The 19,817-nt window shown below is 37.3% G+C and overlaps 2 protein-coding genes across 3 annotated transcripts in view; one reads left to right on the forward strand and one right to left on the reverse strand.

Moving 5' to 3' along the window:
• Positions 1-3,909, reverse strand: part of LOC124594974 (synaptogyrin) — a 48,845-nt gene extending 44,936 nt beyond the window's left edge. For both annotated transcript variants that reach the window (XM_047133501.1, XM_047133500.1), the window contains exons 1-2: positions 3,784-3,909; positions 3,251-3,488 (exon numbers count right to left, since the gene is read on the reverse strand). In XM_047133501.1, coding sequence (XP_046989457.1) covers positions 3,251-3,488; positions 3,784-3,885 — 340 coding nt within the window. In that variant the 5' untranslated portion in view covers positions 3,886-3,909. The remainder of the gene's footprint in view (positions 1-3,250; positions 3,489-3,783) is intronic.
• A 7,287-nt stretch (positions 3,910-11,196) lies between these two features.
• Positions 11,197-19,817, forward strand: part of LOC124594981 (E3 ubiquitin-protein ligase ZNF598) — a 77,087-nt gene continuing 68,466 nt past the window's right edge. Inside the window, exons 1-3 of the mRNA XM_047133512.1 lie at positions 11,197-11,637; positions 11,753-11,995; positions 12,073-12,284. Coding sequence (XP_046989468.1) covers positions 11,461-11,637; positions 11,753-11,995; positions 12,073-12,284 — 632 coding nt within the window. The 5' untranslated portion in view covers positions 11,197-11,460. The remainder of the gene's footprint in view (positions 11,638-11,752; positions 11,996-12,072; positions 12,285-19,817) is intronic.

Genomic DNA, 19,817 nt, shown 5'->3' on the forward strand with positions numbered 1-19,817 from the left:
ACATACTACTTTGTAACCAGTATTACCAGAAGGCCTATGTGACCCCCTGGTTATGGATATGTTGGTTCACTGCTCCAGATTGAACAACGTACTTCGCCTGAAACAACAGCCACCACATTACTCTCATGTCTCTCAAGGGAAATCATGGTGATTAGTCCCCTCTGCAACATGTTTGATGTGAAGTACCTGGCAGACTTCACGACCTCAGCCACATGGTATTGGGGCAACAATGTGCTTTTATGGACAGTTTTGTGGAACCCAATGTAAAATGCAATTGTCACCACAGGGCACGATTCCATTCACTCTGCCAACAAAGCAAAACAATTTCACACTCCATCTACATTAGGCAACTTCCACATCTAAACAGTGCGTTTCAGGCACACCCACATTGATACCGTTGTGCTGCTGCCTGAATCTGAAGGATTTATTTATGTTCTCTCTCACATTAATACAACAACTGGATGGGTGGAGGCAGCCCCCTCCATGATATCACGGCAGACACCAACTGTCTCCACACTCCACATCAAAAGTATTTATTCACAGAGATCTCTAACACTGATCAAGTCAAGTGACTGTGTGATAAAATACGTCCCACATTGTAACCTCCTTATTTGGGACCCTACAAAGAACTCCAATATGGAACCAATAGCTCTGACATTTTGATTAGTAACAAACCTATCCTTGTCTCCTTTGACCACCTCAAAACAGCGTAGATACTGCAACACGGACCACCTCTACCATCGATGGATGATGACGATGACAATGATGCTGTCTACCCCGACACATACAACTCAACATTTCAGGTGCCACAAGAGCTATGTGAGTGCGGTGTCTCCACACAAGCCAACCGACCTGCCCTCACCTTTAACGTCACAGTATGGCTGCACCAGACTACCACCAAAACACCTCGTCCCCTACTATGTGTATAGCACCTGCTGCACTATTTCTTCCTCTGCAGGAAAAGGTCCAAACATGTCTCACGTAAGGCTACCCATGACGTGGTTAGTCATGTACGCTCCCAACACTGCCCGAAGAATTGTCCAGACATTCCCTCTGCATACGTCAGACACGGCCCAGCTGATCGTGCACACCTGCGCCACCACAGAGTGACAATGTCTGGCGCCCTCACATCTCTAAATGCAGATGGGTTGCCACATTGCACAGTGCTTCACACTTACTAGGGGCAGGTCAGCTCTGTGGGGACATTTGTCCTAATGCGACTCAACATCTTTGGCATGAGCTGTGTGGAAGCCCTTTGGGACAGCACACCACGACTTCCATGCAAGCTCAACAACATTACTGACTGTACACACTGTACTAGTTGTCCATTTTAATTAACTTTTTAGTATTCTCGTGATGCAGGTGTTTCTTCTCTATTCGTGGCTTACAACCACCATAGTATCCTACTTCCTACACATCTTTGTTACATATAGTAACATAATGTTGCCAAAATATGTTATATAAAAAGGCCTGGAGGGGGAGGGGGGGGGGGGTACATTATGACGTTGCAGAGATATATCCCACAAAGGAAAATAATTAAATTATTTATTGGCTGTTCTCATGCAGACAAGATGGTTGTGATGACAGAGTGCAAGAGAGATGGAACAACTGTTAAATGATCTAAACACAAAATTAGAAGAATATGGAACGAAGATTAAAAAGAAGAAAATGAAAAGCATGGTAATTGGAGGAAAGGGGAGAAAATGCCATATGAAAATATGGGGAGAGGAAATAGAGGAAGTGAATAACTTCAGTTACTTGGGAAGTTTAATACTGATGATATTAGGAAAAGAATTGCAATGGCAAAAGAAGGATTCAAGAGGAAACAAAAATTACTTTTCGGAGCACTAAACAAAGATATGAGGAAAAGACTTGCCGAATGTTACATCTGGAGCATTACATTGTGTGGTGCAGAGACCTGGACATTGAGGAAGGAAGAGAAAAGAAGATTGGAGGCACTAGAGATGAGGATATGGAGAAGAATGGAAAAGTGAAATGGGAAGACCAAGTAAGGAATGAAGAAATATCAAGAAGAGTTGGAGGAGAAAAACATCCTGAAAGTCATCAGAAAGAGAAAGTGGAACTGGAGTGGATATTGTTTGAGGAGGGACTGTTTACAGAAGGGAGGAATAGAAGGAATGGTGGAGGGAAAAAGGGGAAGAGGATAAAGATATCAAATGCTGGGCAATATCAAAGGAGACAAATATTCAGAAATGAAAAGATTGGCTATGGACAGACAAAAGTGGAAGAGGCTTAAACCACGATATACTACTACTACTCCTCACATTAAAAAAATATATTAAAATCTGAAGCACACGTGCACGCACACACCACCCCTTTCAGATAATCCAAATATCTAAAAATTTTGTCTTCTTAAAACTATTACTCTCTTATTAAAATAAATAAATAAATAAATAGATAAATAAATAAATAAATAAATAAATAAATATATATATATATATATATATATTTATCTCGAATATCTGTTATGAAGATAAAGATTTCCCCCAGTTTCTATATAACTAGAAGAGTGAGCACTACAATAGTCTCTAATGGGGCCATTGTTCATTTTCCTTCGCGCCCCTCATTATGTTAATCCTTGAAATCACTTTTTTTGTATTTCAACTGTAATAGAAATACCTTCAAAAGCTAAAAAAAATCATTGTGAAGACATTTAATGATATTTCAATAAACAAGAACAGGTCTGGGGAAATCACTAGTCTGTCTTTTTAGGCTTTAATTAATCTGAAGGAAACGTGATTTATTTATATATATTGCTTCCTACAGTACAACTCAATCTAATACGAACTAGTACTAAAATTTCCACGAATATCAGTTCATTAACATTACCTTTTTTTTTTTTTTTTTTTTTTTTTTTTTAATTTATCGATACATTGACAAATACCATTCAACTGCTGCAGTTAGTCTAACTGTCAAATATCTTGTAATATGGCGCTTAGGTTATAACAGCTATAAAACAATTATTGTCTGTATGAACGTCTTGGTTCAGTACAAGTATTGTAACTGTTACATACCATGGGTGCGTTAACACTGAAGCCTACAACCAATGCTTCAAAGGATTGTGGTGCATTATAATAAATTTACCTAGATCTAGATTCATTGCTTTCTTAAAGTAAATCAAAAGCTGATTCATTTTGCTTACGAGCTTACATCAAAATAGACCTACCTTACTTTGCCGTTATGGAAATAAACTACCGATGAAGATTCAGGAGTAGATATACTGGCTTACCTGAAAATCCCAAATCAGCAAGCACATAGTGCTTTCGAGTCTTGACTGAAGACATTTGCTCAAACATGAATTCTCCGACAAGAAAACCGATTGAAGCAAGAAATGCTATAACTCCAATTCCAACACCATAGTTGCAGGCATTGGTATCTTCATTATATAAGCAAACATCTTTCTTAGTTTCACGATCAAACCTGTAGCCTTGAGACGAAATACATCCAAATACAATTATTGCGAACAGCTGAAAAAGAGGTATTTTCTTGTCAGATAAGCGATTTACAATTTTTGCATGAGATACGCTTTAACTATAAAATATAAACGAAAAACTGAAATTAATGAACTGGTAATTCGGATATTCTCGGCAAGAATTAGTCCTAAAAAATCAATATTATCCTACAATCGACTCAGGCCAAAGTTTAGCAGCCGAACGAATCATGGCGGTGAAGCTGTCAAAATTAGTATGTACTGTTTGAAATGACCTGACATAAGTAATCCATACAGAACGTTTACAATTAACATCAAAATTAAATGCTTACCAAACATGCTGCTCTCAAAATAACTTGCGGTCTCTGTACAAATTGTATAGGATCAAACGGAGCACCCGCCTTTCCACCCCCATACGCTCCGCCTGTCTCCATCTTTACTGACCGACTGAAGGTACAGTTACAGGCGTCTAAAGCTAGCGAAATGAGGGATGCTCAACTACCGGACCTACCGATAGATGGCTCTACCAGCTGATTACTGTCGTCTGTATTGCCCGCCATATTCGAATTTGGCAAGAAGTTTCTCTCGGTCTGTGCGGTGTATAAGGAATTAAGGATTATGGAAATGGTAATTTCTTGTTCCGCTTTCAATTGTACGAAGCGATGGAGTAAGGAAGGTGACTTACCATTTCACAGGTAATAGGACTACTGATACAATACAGACTTAGTGCGTTTGCTAATTAGATGTTTTTGAACAGGTTTCCTCTAAAGCACCCAGAGCTGCTGAAGAAGTGGATTACTTCCGTGAAGCGGAAATGTTTTAATCCTACGTCTTACAGTTTTCTTTGCGGAAACCATTTCCGACAAGAGGATTACGTAGTGAGCCCCGGAACGTGGAAGAAACGTCTCAAACCCGAAGCAGTGCCATAAGTTTTTGACTTTCCGACACATTTGATGCCACCAAATAAACAGCCACGACGACATGTTGTTAGGATTGTGAGTGACAACGATGCTTCTCCATTTGAGGTAGCTAATTAATTTCCTTGCTATGTGTGTGCTTTTTACTTTTGTGAACTTATTTTGTACGGACACAAATGGGCTACATAGGTCTAAGCAATGTTGTAATTCAAGTCCATATTTTTGTTTTTAGCGTCCTGTCATGGAATCTGTGCTCGATTTGCCCACTGTAGAAGCTACTGATTGCGTGGACAATGTTGTCAATGAGAATTATTGCGTGGAAAGCATGACCCATTTATCCAATGCAGAAGCTGCGAATTGTGTCGAAAACGTTAGTATAAGGATGTTTCCACACCCCCAAAGTTTTCTTATAATATTTTTTCATCATGCTTTGAGTTATTTCAATCATATATAACGAAATTATTTCTTTATTTCAGAGTGCAGTTGCTTCTTCAGTAATTGATTGTGGTATGCAGTCGAAAGTAGGAATGGAAGACAAGGCGACCGAAATTTGCAATTTTTTCTCAGACATTGTGCACGAATTAAAACGTAAACTGAAGTGCGTCCGTGAAAAACTTCGAAGAAGAGAGAAGAAAGTGTTTTCCATGGATGACATCATAAGTTCATTGAAGGAGGAGGGGCATCTTCCTGAGAAGTTACATAACTTCCTCAATCATCAGAAAGGAACACAAGTGGAATTAGTGTGCAATTTAGTGAACAACTCTCTCTCATCAAAGGGTAATAGATACACAACAAATGTGAAAATGTTTGCGATGACTGTGTACTTTTATTCACCAGCAGCATATGCATACCTGCAAAAATTAATGCATCTGCCCCATAAATCATTGATTTCCAAATGGGTGGCAGTGTAGACTGTGAACCTGGCCTCTTAAAAGATGTTTTTAAGTTCATTGATTTGAACCAATTGTAAGGGACCAGTTCAGCGATTCATGTCTAATAGTAGACAGTATGGCAATTAGGAAGCAAGTAGTTTGGGACCAAGGAAGTAAGTGATACACAGGTTTTATGGACTTTGGTGTGGAAGTGCCTCAGTCAAAAGAAGTAATAGAGGTATCTGAGGCTCTGGTTTTCATGCTTGTCTCTATTAAAGGCAAATTTAAATGCCCAATTGAATATTTATTTATCAGTGTTGTACAGGCAAATAATCAGGCCACACTGATAAAATCTGCTTTAGAGAGGCTGCACAGTTCTGGCATTAGGGTTTGGTGTGTTACATGTGATGGCTGCAAGGTAAATATAAGCACTTTATGTTCACTTGGCTGTACTTTAAATTTTTCCAAGGGTGATTTTAAAAGCCACTTTCCTTGTGGAAAAATACAATGTTCATTGTATCTTGGACATGTGTCATATGATTAAGTTAGCCAGAAACGCTCTAGCAGAAGTATCTGTTATTGAGTCTCCAACTGGCATTATTGGATGGCATTTCATTGAGCAATTGAACAAGGTACAAGAAGAAGGTATGACATTTGCCAACAAACTATCAGGACAACATATAGCCTAAGTTATGTAAATAGAAAAATGAATGTTTCATTAGCTGCACAGACTTTGAGTTCTAGTGTGGCAGATAGTATGGAGTTTTTGAGGAGGGTTGGTGATCTAAATTTTAAAGAAAGTGAAAGCAACAGTAGAATTTTTGATATTCTGAACTCCAGAAATCGATTAGGTAAAGGGTACAAGAGCCCCCTGAGACTTGACAACAATTCTTATTGGCTTGGTATTTTCAGAGACACTGAAAATTATATCAAAAGCTGAAAAATCATAGGTGTTCCGTTGCTGCTCCATGCAAGAAATACTTTTGCTTTTTGGATAATTTTCAATGTGCAATCAGTCAGGCACATAGCTCTGGCAAGTATGTTTTGTGTTGAATTTCCTCTGAAGTATTTGCTAACATATAAACTGTCACAAGACCACATAGTTCGCCCCCCCCCCCCCCCTGCATTCGGTCCAGAGGTGGTTGGAACAACAATCCAAATGCATACCAGTTCAAATGTGCCATGAGAAAGTTGCTCTTGGGTAACAGTGTCACTGCAATGAATGGGAATTGCTCAAATTTTAATGTGTGTTGTTTGCCAACTGTTTGTGATTTTCATGCAAGAAAGCATGTAGCAGAAAGCGATGAAAGTGCTGCAGAAAATGAAGTAGAAAAGTGGTGTGCACTTCTTGATGATAAGATTAAGTTCTCATTTTACAAGCAAAATATACTCTATTATATTGCAGGGTATGTGTCATTGCACCTTTCAAGGCAGATCACATGCAAAGACTGTCTTCACATACTGAAGCCACCAGTAGTTAAATCTGCATTAGAATGTGATGCTCTCCAAGCTTTTCCCAATATGGCCAATAAAAATGCATTTGTAAATTTTGTTAACCGGGGAAAACTGGTTAAAACAAGTGACTGTGTGTACTCTGTTATAGAATACTCAGAGAAACTGTTTCAGATGTTTGTGATTGCTGGGGATAGGCGACAGAAATATATACAGGCCAAGATTTTTCATTGTGTTAAAAATAAATTTGTAGTTTAGCCATTTCCTGCTCTTGGTCATGATTACTATTATGAAATTGAGGACTTACATCAGACTGAACTTGTTTGTAAGATTGCATCCCTGTACTCCTGCATATGCTTAAAAACATATGGAAAAAAAGTCTGCTGAGAAAATTTTAAACAACAAATCAAGTATAAGGCAGAAGTTAAATAAACTCATATTGTTTAATCATGTATAGTGCTCAAATTGGAAAAGATTATGTAATGGGACATTCCATGCAGATGGATGTGACATTTTGGCAGATTTTTTAAAACTATTTTGTCCATAGGTTTGTTGTTGTGTAATGATGAACTTCAAAGGATGAATCACATTGAAGTAAAATTAACTCTTTACATCCTGTGTAGATATTGTAACAAAATTATAATTGTTTATTATATAAGCTTATTTTAAGATGTTTGGTGTTACAAAATATGCACTTGCATTAAAAACAGGTGATTTGTGTGAAATTAATGAAAAAAATGTTCTGAGACTTATTTGACAGATGGCTTTCAGTGTGAGAAAATAGTTCCCTCAATAACTATGTTAACTTGAATTTTTCACTTTAAGAAAACAGTTTAATCACAGGATGGGTGTGATCTAATGGAGTACACAGTAGCCCTATGTTTCGTGGATAATCTGCAACATAAGAGCAATAAAATCATTACTCTGTTAATTCTTGTTGTAATACTTCCTAGAATGAACACAATGTTCCAATTGATCGTAAGCATTCTTATTACTTTAGAACCATTCTAGAATAATGGGGCCTGAGTAAGGCAAAACCTAATTTTCTGAATTTTGTCTTTATTTTGCTAGGAGGTCTTCCTATTATATGTTCCTGTGTAGGGGGGGGGGGGGGGGGGGGAATGCAAATAATCATATAGAATTATCTTTGTAGCACCACAAAGTACAGAATACAGTGATTACAGTTACACTTGGAAATCTAGGAAATTTCAGTCTTCATGTTACATGCCTAATTTTCATCAACATTTACCTTAATTATACAGTTACACTTTTTGCTGATTTGAAGTGTGTACTACATGTTAAAAAGATTTTGTTTGGTCATAGTAATAAAAGCATTTCATTTTGTTAGTTCATATGTCCCATACGGACCTGAAATTATCAAGTTATGATGACAAAGGAAGGAATTAACATTAAGGAGTCTCACTTCACAGAAATTATGTAACAATGGTTACACTTTTTGCTAGTTAACTTTAACATAAACCATTTAGTTTTCCATTAACAGTGAAAGCAGTTGCACGAGTCACGTAAAGAACAAAGTTTCCCATAGGGAGCTAAAGTATTTTACATTTGAGTTATTGCAGACCCAAAGTATTGTGCTCTTCATATTTCTATTTAAAAAAGTTTGTAACTCATTCACAGACATTTTGGAATCTGAACATACATGTGTGTAGCAAGGTACTTTTCATGTGCCATGTGGAACCTTTAATTTTCTGGTTCAAATATAATTTATTTCATGAATTATCTTTAATACCAACCATGTCTGAATGCATTATTTACCATTTAGAAGAAGAAATATTAGTATACAGAATAACAAACCTCATGAAAAAAGCGAGAGATTGTTCAGTACAGAACTTGGAATGGCTCTTTATCAATAGCAGGTAAAAAGGCTTCTATTAAATGTTCAAATAAACCAGTCAGTACCTCTTAAGTCACCATAGAGGTGATACAGTAATAAAACAATTTACTTTTTCAGAATTTCTGCTAAGTATTGAAAGTACGAAGACCTATTCAGTTAGTATTTGCTTTACCAATAACCTGTAGTACAAGCACTCATATAAGAAGGTAATTATGGGAGTCAAGAGTTATGTTAAAATTAAAGATACTGACTGGTATTACTTGCTCACAAAATGTTGTAGTTGCTGTACAGTTTATGCTCAATGTGGTGTACCCAATGTGATTCCTGGAGGGCATGATATTCTGTTATCCTATGGGAGTGCACTCGTACCACACCTATTGAAAGAAAGTTTTGCTGTGGAATAGTTGTATCAGACGTCTGTACCAGAAAACATATCTCCACTGTGACACCCTCATGTTCTTGGTATGCTATTAGCTATTATTACAGGAATACTCTTCACATGGAGAAGGGAGGGAGGGAGAGAGAGATGGGAGGAAATCATGTTCTTAGGAGGAGCAAGCTTTACAGCAGCATATGCTGTTAAAGCATAGTGAGATTTTCTTTTTCATTTCCAACATTGTACACAACTTTCTTGCACTTTTATGTTATCACATTTTCCCCTTGAGAATGGAGAAGAGACGGGGGGGAAAAAAAAAATTACGTGAGCTTTTATAAGAACTGAAAACTCTACTTGCGTCATTTGTTATTTTCAAAATGTTACTCTCTTTCCAAATACTGTTCTATTTCTTCAAACCAATTCTGAATTTTTCAGGTTATTACATATTATTTACTGTACATTGTCCAGCAATACTTCTGTTGTTACCGGATAGTTTGTAATTTGGCACTACCTTTGTGCCACTGGTATTGACTAGTGTACTTTTGCAGAGAAGAAAATCGACTGGACTAGAATGTGCCGTCAGTATAGGACAGATTCAGGCAACATGGAACTTTTTACACTAAATTTGCAATATAATGTCACCCTTGTCTCGCACAGATTGTAGCAGCCATTGGGGTGCCTGTCTGGCCAGCTTTCACTTTCAGGTTTGTTTTTTGCTTGGGCCCTATACTGACAACCAGTCATTCCAGTGATTGACACCATGTCATAAACTGGAACCAAGATTCACAGAAATAAAATTCCATGTTGTAATTCACAGTGTAATTAATTTTGCCCACTGACATGTTTTGAATTCAATTTTAAAATAAAACCATGGTACCAGTCATTGTTTGGGTGTCAGACTGGAAAATTACAGTTTTAAGACATCCCAACCTTAAAACTAAAAGCTGTGATCGATGTTATTTTCAACAAGTTCCTTCACTTTCTACATCATGGATCAGTCCAGTATCATATTATTACTAGACTTAACTTCCAAATGATGCAAGTCATGCATTTAAGAGGAGCCTTAACGTTGGCCTTTATGTTTGTCTCATGTAAATGTATTTCTTGTCTCGTATCAAAGACTGAAGCACTGTCAAACACTGGTGCTTCTACCTTATTGCTCAGTTAAAATACACCATGCCACGTACAGGCGTTAATAAAATCATGGCATTTACATTTCTGATCAAAGAGAGGGCCACATTCGTAAGTGCATGTTGCAATTAGTGTCAGCATATATGCAAATCGGTAATGCATCACTTCAGATAAAGAAAAATAACAATTTTTCCGTTTATACGTAAGTAATACTTTAATAGTTCAATTGTAATTTCTGTTGTCAGTAAAGATACCCCTAAGCAAACTATGTCACCTTTTTTTTTTTTTTTTTAAAGAGACGTCTTCACTGTTTTCCAAACTTGATTTTCCGAATTATACCTGTAGTTAAAAGCTTTGGGAAGTAAGGTAATTAGTTGACCTCCATTGAATCTTAAATAGTGTTTGAATATGGGCAAATAAGTACTCATAAAATTAATAGTAAACGATTTATAGGTCAGCTTCTCAAACTTCCTAAACACACTCGAATTTAGGAATTTCATAGCAGAACTGTCACTGTTTTTTCTCGCTAGATCAGAAACACTTCATTATGTTGATGTGTAGATGTCTAGAACATCCAATATAAAAGACTTATGAGGGCGCAGAACGAAAAACATTTTCATCCGTGTTTTGACACTTCGTTCTTTGCCAAATTCAGATATGGCGGACACCAGTGATTTCTAGTGAACACTCAGTGATATAATCTTTTGCCGGCACGCGCTAGAGCCATCTATCGGTAGGTCTGGTAGTTGAGCATCCCTCATTTCGCTAGCTTTAGACGCCTGTGGTACAGTTTGGTAAAGATCTTATAGGCATTCATCTAAGAGGTACTTTGCTGGTTAAGTCAATAGAAGATCTTAATCGACATTTTTAAATTTCTGTATTAGAGAAAACTCCTGATAAAAGCATTATATATTCAAAATGAATAATGAGTTGTTCTGAAAGTGTTGACGTTGATAGCGCAACTGATAAAAAAAAGTTGCGAGCACTAAGTTTGAACGAGTTTTTAAGAATAATATCCCTTTCATAAAGTGAATTTATGCAACTATTTTGCATGTTGCTTAGATAGAAAACCCATTTAATTTGTAACTATGTAAAAAGACATTACATTTCAACCAGTAATCGATGATGCTCCTACTAGATCTTTGGCATACGGGGAATTTCAGTCTTTGCTGTTAAGCGTGAATGCAAAGACTGAAGAGGGAGGTAGTTTTTTAATGTGTTGCTGTAGTTTTATTTGTGGGACACTGAGTTTGGGATACGTTGAAAAATTATAAAGACACAGTAAGCTTACATTGGCCAACAGAATTCATATTGATCTTGTTGACTTCGTTAGTGTCAACCAGTGTTTCTACATTTAGAATATTACTTTGTATTTGGAAATATTCAAAATTTCGACGGTAGTAAGAATGTCAAGTGGCAAAGTGTACGAAAATTCAGAGAATACGTGTGTTGTTTGTTTCAAAAATGTGTCTATATATTCTGTGGGAGAATGTGATCACGCTGTATGTTATGAATGCTCCACAAGGATGCGAGTGTTGTGTCGTCAGAATGAATGTCCCATATGCAGACAGGATATGCCTAAGGTGAGCGAATAAAGGCTTCAATGTGATCTTTCCCAAAAAAAATTAATTGAAATCAGTATATCTTTAGCACGTTTAACTATTTATGCTTTTGTATAATCTGTCTTGTTGTTATTAGGTAATATTCTCAAAGGAAGTTAAACCATTTCGGTCTATAAGGGATGGTCCCTATCTTATGGATAAGAAGTTTAGAATCTGTTTCGAAAACCAAGGAATTCAAGCCGCTTACAACAAGCTCTTAGAACACGTTTGCACTGTGTGCCCTGGCTCTCCAGCTTTCAGAACTTTCCAAAGTTTGAAGGATCATATGAGGAAAACGCATGAACTCCATTACTGTGATCTGTGTGTTGACAATTTAAAGGTGAGATCAGCAAAAACGCAGTTAGTTTCTGGAGGGATTGTTTAGTTGTCACTATATAGGGCTTACGTCATTTTCAGATATTTACTCGAGAAAGAAGATGCTACACACGCCAAGAGTTAGCACAACACCGGAGGAAAGGGGATCCAGATGACAGATCTCATCGTGGTCATCCGTTGTGTGAGTTTTGTGATCAAAGATATATGGACAATGATGAATTGTACAGGCATTTGAGAAGAGATCATCTTTACTGCCACTTCTGTGACGCAGATGGGTATCACCAGTATTATAGGTTAGATATCTTCATTGCCTATCTGCACTTTTTGGTTTTATGTCTTTATGTGTATCCTTTTTGGCCATATTTACGTAGGGTACATAAAATTGTAGGTTGGTAGAACGTTCTATGTAATTGTTCAGCTATTTCTGTAGAACAGTTGGACAACGAGAAGTTACTCATCAGTCACTGGTCCGTAGGAAAGCATTAGTTATATGTAGGCCCTGCTGTCTTTTGTCCTCCGGATTAATTGAAGCCTGGTTGGTTGGTTGGTTGGTTGGTTGGTTGGTTGCGTGTTCCATTGATCAATCCCACTTTACAGTAGCTGTTATGATGTGGAATGTGTCAAGTGCACAAGAAAAGTATATATGAAACAAAAAATTAATATTTATTTTATTTATTTCTATTCAAGAATTCATCTATGGTATAGAAGGAGTTGTTAAGGAGACATGACATCAATTTATGTTTCAAGCTATTACTGTCGGACACCTTATTTCATCTGGTAATTTGTCGAGAATTTTTATAGCAGCATATTTTACCCCTTTCTGTGCCAACGATAGGTTGAGCAAAGGATAGTGTAAGTCTCTTTTCTGGTATTAGGGCCTGTAATCATGAATGTCACTGTTGGTTTTAAACTGGTCCATGTTGAGAACAAATTTCATTAGTGAGTAGATGTATTGTGAGGCTGTTGTAAGAATTCCCAATCTTTTAAAAAGATGCCTACAAGATGTGCAACTATGAACCCCACACATTAACCACTTTCTTTTGAGCAGTGAATACTTTGTCAAAATGTTGAGTTACCCCAAAATATTTTTCCGTATGACATCAGAGAGTGAAAGTATGCAAAGTATGGTAGCATACTAATTTCTATATCCTCAAAATTGGCAGTTATTCTGATCGCAAAAGTTGCTGAACCTAGTCACTTTAGGAGATCCAAAATATGAATTTTTAAATTAAGATTCTCATCTGTATGTACACTAAAAAACTTAGTGCTCTACCCTGTCTACTGACTTCCGTTGATGTGTTATATTTATTGAAGGAATTGTACTTGTTCCAGCAGAAAATTGGATGTACTGTGTATTTTCAGAGTTTAGAGCTAGCCCATTTGCAGAAAACCAATTAATAACTTTTCCAAAGACCTTATTTGTATCATTTTCAATTCGAATTTCTTTTACTGGATTAATAATGATGCTTGTATCGTCAGCAAACAGTGTCAGTTCAGCTTCCTGTTTCAGATAGGAAGGGAGGTCATTCACATATATCAAGAGCAGAAGGGGACCCATCATTGAACCCTGTGGAACACCTAATGTAATTTCACCCCAGTTAGATGAAGTGGCAAATTTATTTAAATCACTTGACCCATATAAGGAAATTTTTGCTTCCTGTTCTGTAGGTATGACTTAAACCACTCATATGCTATTCCATTTATACCATAGAATTTTAATTTCTGTAACATAATGTCATGGTTCACACAATCAAATGCTTTGGACAAGTCACAGAAAATTCCTATTGGTGACATTTTACTATTTAAAGACTCTATTATGTGGACAGTGAGATTGTATATGGGTCATTCCATGTCAGTTCAACCAATTTGAGAAAACGTTCCAGTATGATAGTCTCAGATTTGGCTGAAATTTAGCACACCAATGCTACCAAGTGTGGAACACTCATGTACAAAATTTTAAGTTCCTGTGCCAATTAGTTCCAGATTTATGGCTTGTGAAAAAAGGTGGCGTGACCTGGAAATTGCAGCCCGCATCTGGCAATCTATCTTCAAACCCAACTTCAGGTCTTAATAACTTTCGAACTATTCTGCACAGTCCAGTGAAATTTTTACAACCCAGTAACATCCACTTGAGAACACACACTATGAATCAAAACACCAACAACATATTTCTGAGGGAAAATAAAAACTTCCAGAATGTGATTAAAAAAATGTAATACGTTAAAAGGTATATATTGTAGGTGCCCTCAATGCCACATATAATTCACTCAAAAAGAGTATTAATCTTTTTTGTGGTAAGCTTAATGTGGCCTAAACACACATAGAACTCATCTTGCCCATATTAGTCACGCAAACAGAGTTACATGCACATGAAAATACAAAAATTTTTAAAATTACCTCAAAAAACATGGATTTTCAGAGTGTGGTAGCACAAAAGGGACAATTGATATCCAAGCCAAATTTCAAACACTGCATAAGTAGACCATAATACAATATGCGGCAAAATTTCAACTTGTTATTGCAAGGCATTTGTGCACAATAAAAGTTGACAGAGATGTATTTGGTTAAGTTTCTTTTAACACAATTCAGCAAGTAATAGTGATGATGCAGACAGCTTGTTTCAGATAAAGCTGCAGCTGTTGTTGGGAACCATTAGGCAACAGAAAGTTAAACAGTGGTAGTTTTCAGGGACAGAATGAGTCATTGTTAGGCAGGAACAACAAAGGAAACAAGCAACAATTACAGGTTACTCATGTTTGTAAGATTCAGTACTGTTGTGGAAAGTCAGTATGGAGGCAGAAGAGTGTGCTAGTGGTGATTTTGTTGAAACAAGTTGCAATATTGGTAGAGCACAAGCATCTGAATGTCATAAAACAACATATGGAACAAAATGTGGCATTCACTTTGTACTGTATGATCTGGATGAATCGGACCAAGATTTGTTGCTATGGAAATCTGGGATACACCCTGTGGGCACAAGAAGTACAGTTCCAGGAAACTTTAGTGTTTGTTATCATCATATGAAAGTTTTTCTGGATAAGTATTCTTTCCTACAAAGAAGCTGTTTTGATCCATTTCGAATTCATAAGAAGACAGTGAAGTGTAGCCTCAGAGAAATTGATATAAAATCAGTATTGAAAGTGAATCAGTGCATGGGACTTAACATGAAACCAGGACAAAAGTTATGTTCCAGGTGTGTTACACTGCTAAAAAATGAAGAATATTCTGATGATTTACATGACCGTGACAAAGAGTATTAGCCACCTACAACCACAGCGGATGAGAGCAATTAAATACTTCAGTGACTTCTCTTGGTGTCTCTCCCATGAAGACAATCAAAGGTGGGAAAAGAGACAGGCCCTGCTATGGTAGAAGAAAACTACAAGAAGCTCAAATAGAATTAAAACACAAAATAGCTGACGCACTAATGGTGGACGAGTAAGAACTATCTGCTCCAAAGGAGCATAAATCATGCCAGAAATGCTCTGAGTTTGACAAAATTGTCCATGATTTGAAAGAAAAATGTACCATATCCACATGCCAAAAAAGTAGCTATTCTTACCCTTGCACCTTCCACCTGGTCTATTGACTACACTGCAGAGGAATTCAATGTTTCTACATATATGGTAAAGCAAGCTAGGAAAATAAAAGCAACCCAAGGAGTGCTTCAACAGGCTCAGGGCAAGCAATAGAGTTCACAAATAAAGGTGCTAGTGTCGGAGTTCTATGAAAATAATGACCACAGCCGAATAATGGCTGGAGAAAAAGACTATGTAATGGTGAAAATGGGAAATGTACGTGTACAGATGCAAAAAAGACTGTTGCTATGCAACATATCAGAACTATATGTAGAATTAAAGGAAAAGTATCCCAATACCAAAGTAGGTTTATCATCTTTTTTCAATCTTCAGCCAAAATGGGGAGCACACACAATGTTTGTGTATGTGAGACCCATCAAAATGCTAAGCTGATGTTTGCTGCTATAAAGGATTCTGGTATGGATTACAAAGGTGCAATGAAGCTGCTAGTGTGCGACATCAGTTCCTACCAGTGCATGATACACAGGTGTGAAAAGTGTCGTGGTAAGACAAATCGTGCAGCACACATGAATAACAAACTGTATGGTGAACTCCTTATGGGTGACGAACTTGTCTCTTATAAACAGTGGTCACACATGGATTGCACAAGTATTGGAACAAAGCAAAGTACAGTGGAAGATTTTGTTGAAATGTGTTGTCAAAAAACTGACAAACTGACCACACACAGCTTCACAGCAACAGCACACTCGGCTTATCTCCAGTTTTGTAAGGATAATTTGAAACAAGATGAAATTATAGTGATACTAGACTTTTCTGGAAATTATGCATTTATAGTTGAAGATGCCATCCAAGGATATCATTGGGACCAACAGTCAAGTAACTCTCCAGCCATTTGCAATTTACCATAGAGGTGAATCAGGTGATGTGTCTGTCATGAACCTGTGCGTTTTTAGTGACTGTTTAATTCATGATGTCGCTGCAGCTCATGCCCACATTCGCACTGTCATGACGTGTGAAAAACAAGCTGCCTCACATACATTTTGCAAAATACTTCAGTGATGGGGCAGCTAGTCAGTAAAAAAATTGTAGAAATCTCAAAAATTTAGGCGTGCATTACCATGATTTTCAGATTCAAGCAGAATGGAATTTTTTTGCATCAAGTCATGGTAAAAATGTATGTGATGGTATTGGTGCTACCATTAAGCGCATGGCATCACGAGCTAGTCTGCTGCACCCTACAGAAGGTCACATTCTAACTCCTCTTCAATCATTTGCCCGCATCTCGTGGTCGTGCGGTAGCGTTCTCGCTTCCCACGCCCGGGTTCGATTCTCGGCGGGGTCAGGGATTTTCTCTGCCTCGTGATGGCTGGGTGTTGTGTGCTGTCCTTCGGTTAGTTAGGTTTAAGTAGTTCTAAGTTCTAGGGGACTTATGACCACAGCAGTTGAGTCCCATAGTGCTCAGAGCCATTTTCTTCAATTATTTATCTGGGTACAGAAAAATATCTCCGGCGTACAGTCATTCTGTGTTTCGAAAGATGAGGTGAAATTAGTCGAAGAGTTGCAAAAAAGCAGACTAGAACACGTTAAAGCTGTTGCAGGCACAAGGAGCCATCAACACTTCTCTCCAGCGGTCTCTGACAATGTGCAGATGAGCAGACTGTCCGGTTATAACTATAGGTTCTTGCACAACATGTGTATTCACAGTGTGTCTGACTCATGATTCAGAAGCAAAAGCAGCAACATACAACCAGGTTGCTATGTTATTGCTGTTTATGATGACAAATGGTACTTAGGATGTGTTGCAGAGTGCTGTGAAGCAGAAAGTGATGTATTTGTGAATTTCATGCCACCAGCAGGACCAGTAAGATCATTTCATTGGCCATGTTTGGCAGACAGGTGTTAGATACCTTTTGAACATATTCTTATGACAGTTCCTGTTCTTACCACAGTGTCAGGAAGACTGTACAATTTTCCACTCAGTGTAAAGAGGGGTACAGTAGCTAAAGTTTGGGAGAACTTCTGTTCAAAGCACAATAAACTGGTTTTTAGCAGTTAAGGTGCAGTAAACATTAATGATAGGTTGTGTTAATCTGTCTATATGTTGTTGCTTAGTGATTAAACAGTTGTGGGAGAGGATAAGAAGAGGCAGAACAGTTTACGATATGTTTTTTACAAAATTGTGTTGTGGAACAATGGCCACATCACCAAATACATCCGTCAACTTCCATTGTAAGCAAATGTCTTGCAATAACATGCTGAAATTTGGAGATATATATCATTATGGTCTACCTATGCAGTGTGTGAAATTTGGCTTGGAAACCTTTTGTCCCTTTTTTGCTACCACACTTCGAAAATCCATGTTTTTCAGGTAATTTTTCAAATGTTTGTATTTTGATGTGCAGGTAACTTAGTTTTTGTTCCTGATATTGGCATGATTGTGTGTGTGTGTGTGTGTGTGTGTGTGTGTGTGTGTGTGTGTGTGTGTGTGTGTAGGCCACATTAAGCTTACCACAAAAAATTTATACCCTTTTTGAGTGAATTATATTTGGCATAGAGGGCACCTACAATATGTACCTTTTAACGTATTACATTTTTCTAATCACATTTTGGAATTTATTTTCCCTCAGAAATATGTTGTTGGTGTTTCGATTCATGGAGTGTTTTCTCTAAATGGATGTTACTGGGTTGTAAAAATTTCATTGGACTGTGTGGAATAGTTCCAAAGTTATTAAGACCTGAAATTGGATCTGAAGATAGATTGCCAAATGCGGGTTGCAATGTCCAGGTCACGCCACCTTCTTTCACAAGGGGGAACTAATACTTTGTACACAAGTGTTCCACACATGGTAGAATTAGTGTACTGAATTTCAGTCAAATCTGAGACTGAGCTGGAGCCCCTGGTTGAACTGACTTGGAATCACCCATATTGCCGTCTCAGTGGAAGAGCATTTTTGAAATCCTGTGATACTGCTTTATCATCTCACAACGAAACTGCTGCCTTCCAACCTTGTATAGACCACAGGCTATGCTACAGATCAGTATGACACCACAACTAAGATGTCGTATTCACATTTGTTGGCTTTGTCAACTTAGAACCAAACTTTCACTTTATCTTGTATCTCGGACTACATTCCTGTGTTTGTTGTCACAAAGCGGATTCCAAGAAATTATATAAATAAAGAATAATTGTCAGTTTTCTATTTGCTCACATAAGTCGTTTTACGTCATATATTGTCACAGGACAAAGCCGATATCTGCTATCAATAGATTCAATTAACCTCATCTATCAATTTACTTACTATTATGTGCTTTATTATTGTAGGGTGTTTGAATCATATTTGAAGGCTTTTTAAGTTTTATGCTAGCTACTAAATGTGACTTCATTTAAATTACGAGACTACATTAAGTAATTCTTTAACATATCAAATTTTATGTTTGCAAAACACATTTTAGTTAATTCCTGTATCAATATGACACTGAAAACAGTAGTAAATGATGATAGCAGTAACTGTCTCCTAATAAGCCACCCCAATGTATAATAATACAAAACCCATATTTTGATTTTTAGAAGAAAACACATTTACACATTTGATTTTGTTCCCGATGGTATCTTTCCGTATATTTTCTGAACTATGTAGACAAAAATATTTTGGGCCATGAAAATATTGCTGAAATGCTATGCTAGTTTTTTTTTTTACCCCACATTGCTGGTATTGGGTATGCACATAATATGTGAGCCTGGGATAGTGCGGACTTATACAAAGGCAGCCAGATTTAAATGTAAGCAAATGAGAACTTTGTCTGCCTGAGGGTAGAGAAGAGCAGTGGAGCATAGCCCCAATGCCCTCTGGCAGTCTACACTCATTATTTGTGCTTCTGTGAAAGGAAAACTGACATGTTGGCATACGGGTCACAGATCCTTTCTGGTGTCATAGTTGCGTTAAAGGCGTTTGATGCATCAGCATTATTCTCTTCAGTACCTAAATAAGAAAAGAACAACATACAATGGAAAGCAAAGGGGAAATACACAAAGGGTGTGCAGTGGCTTCTGCACCATTTTGAGTAAAATAGTTTTGTAGTGATGTCTTTGAACACCACAATTCACATCACAACAATTAAAACGCCTTTTTAAAATCTGCATAAAATCATCAGTATCGTATACAAGAAGGAAGACAAATGACAGAAAGTAAGTGGTAGTTCGTATGTCAGGGTTTGTGTTATTAACAAGAGATACAGAGTTATTGTTGAGTGAAGGAATGTACTACATATGACTACATTTTTATTGCA

This window comes from Schistocerca americana, chromosome 2 (genome assembly GCF_021461395.2).
Source record: "Schistocerca americana isolate TAMUIC-IGC-003095 chromosome 2, iqSchAmer2.1, whole genome shotgun sequence".
Lineage (NCBI taxonomy): Eukaryota > Metazoa > Arthropoda > Insecta > Orthoptera > Acrididae > Schistocerca > Schistocerca americana.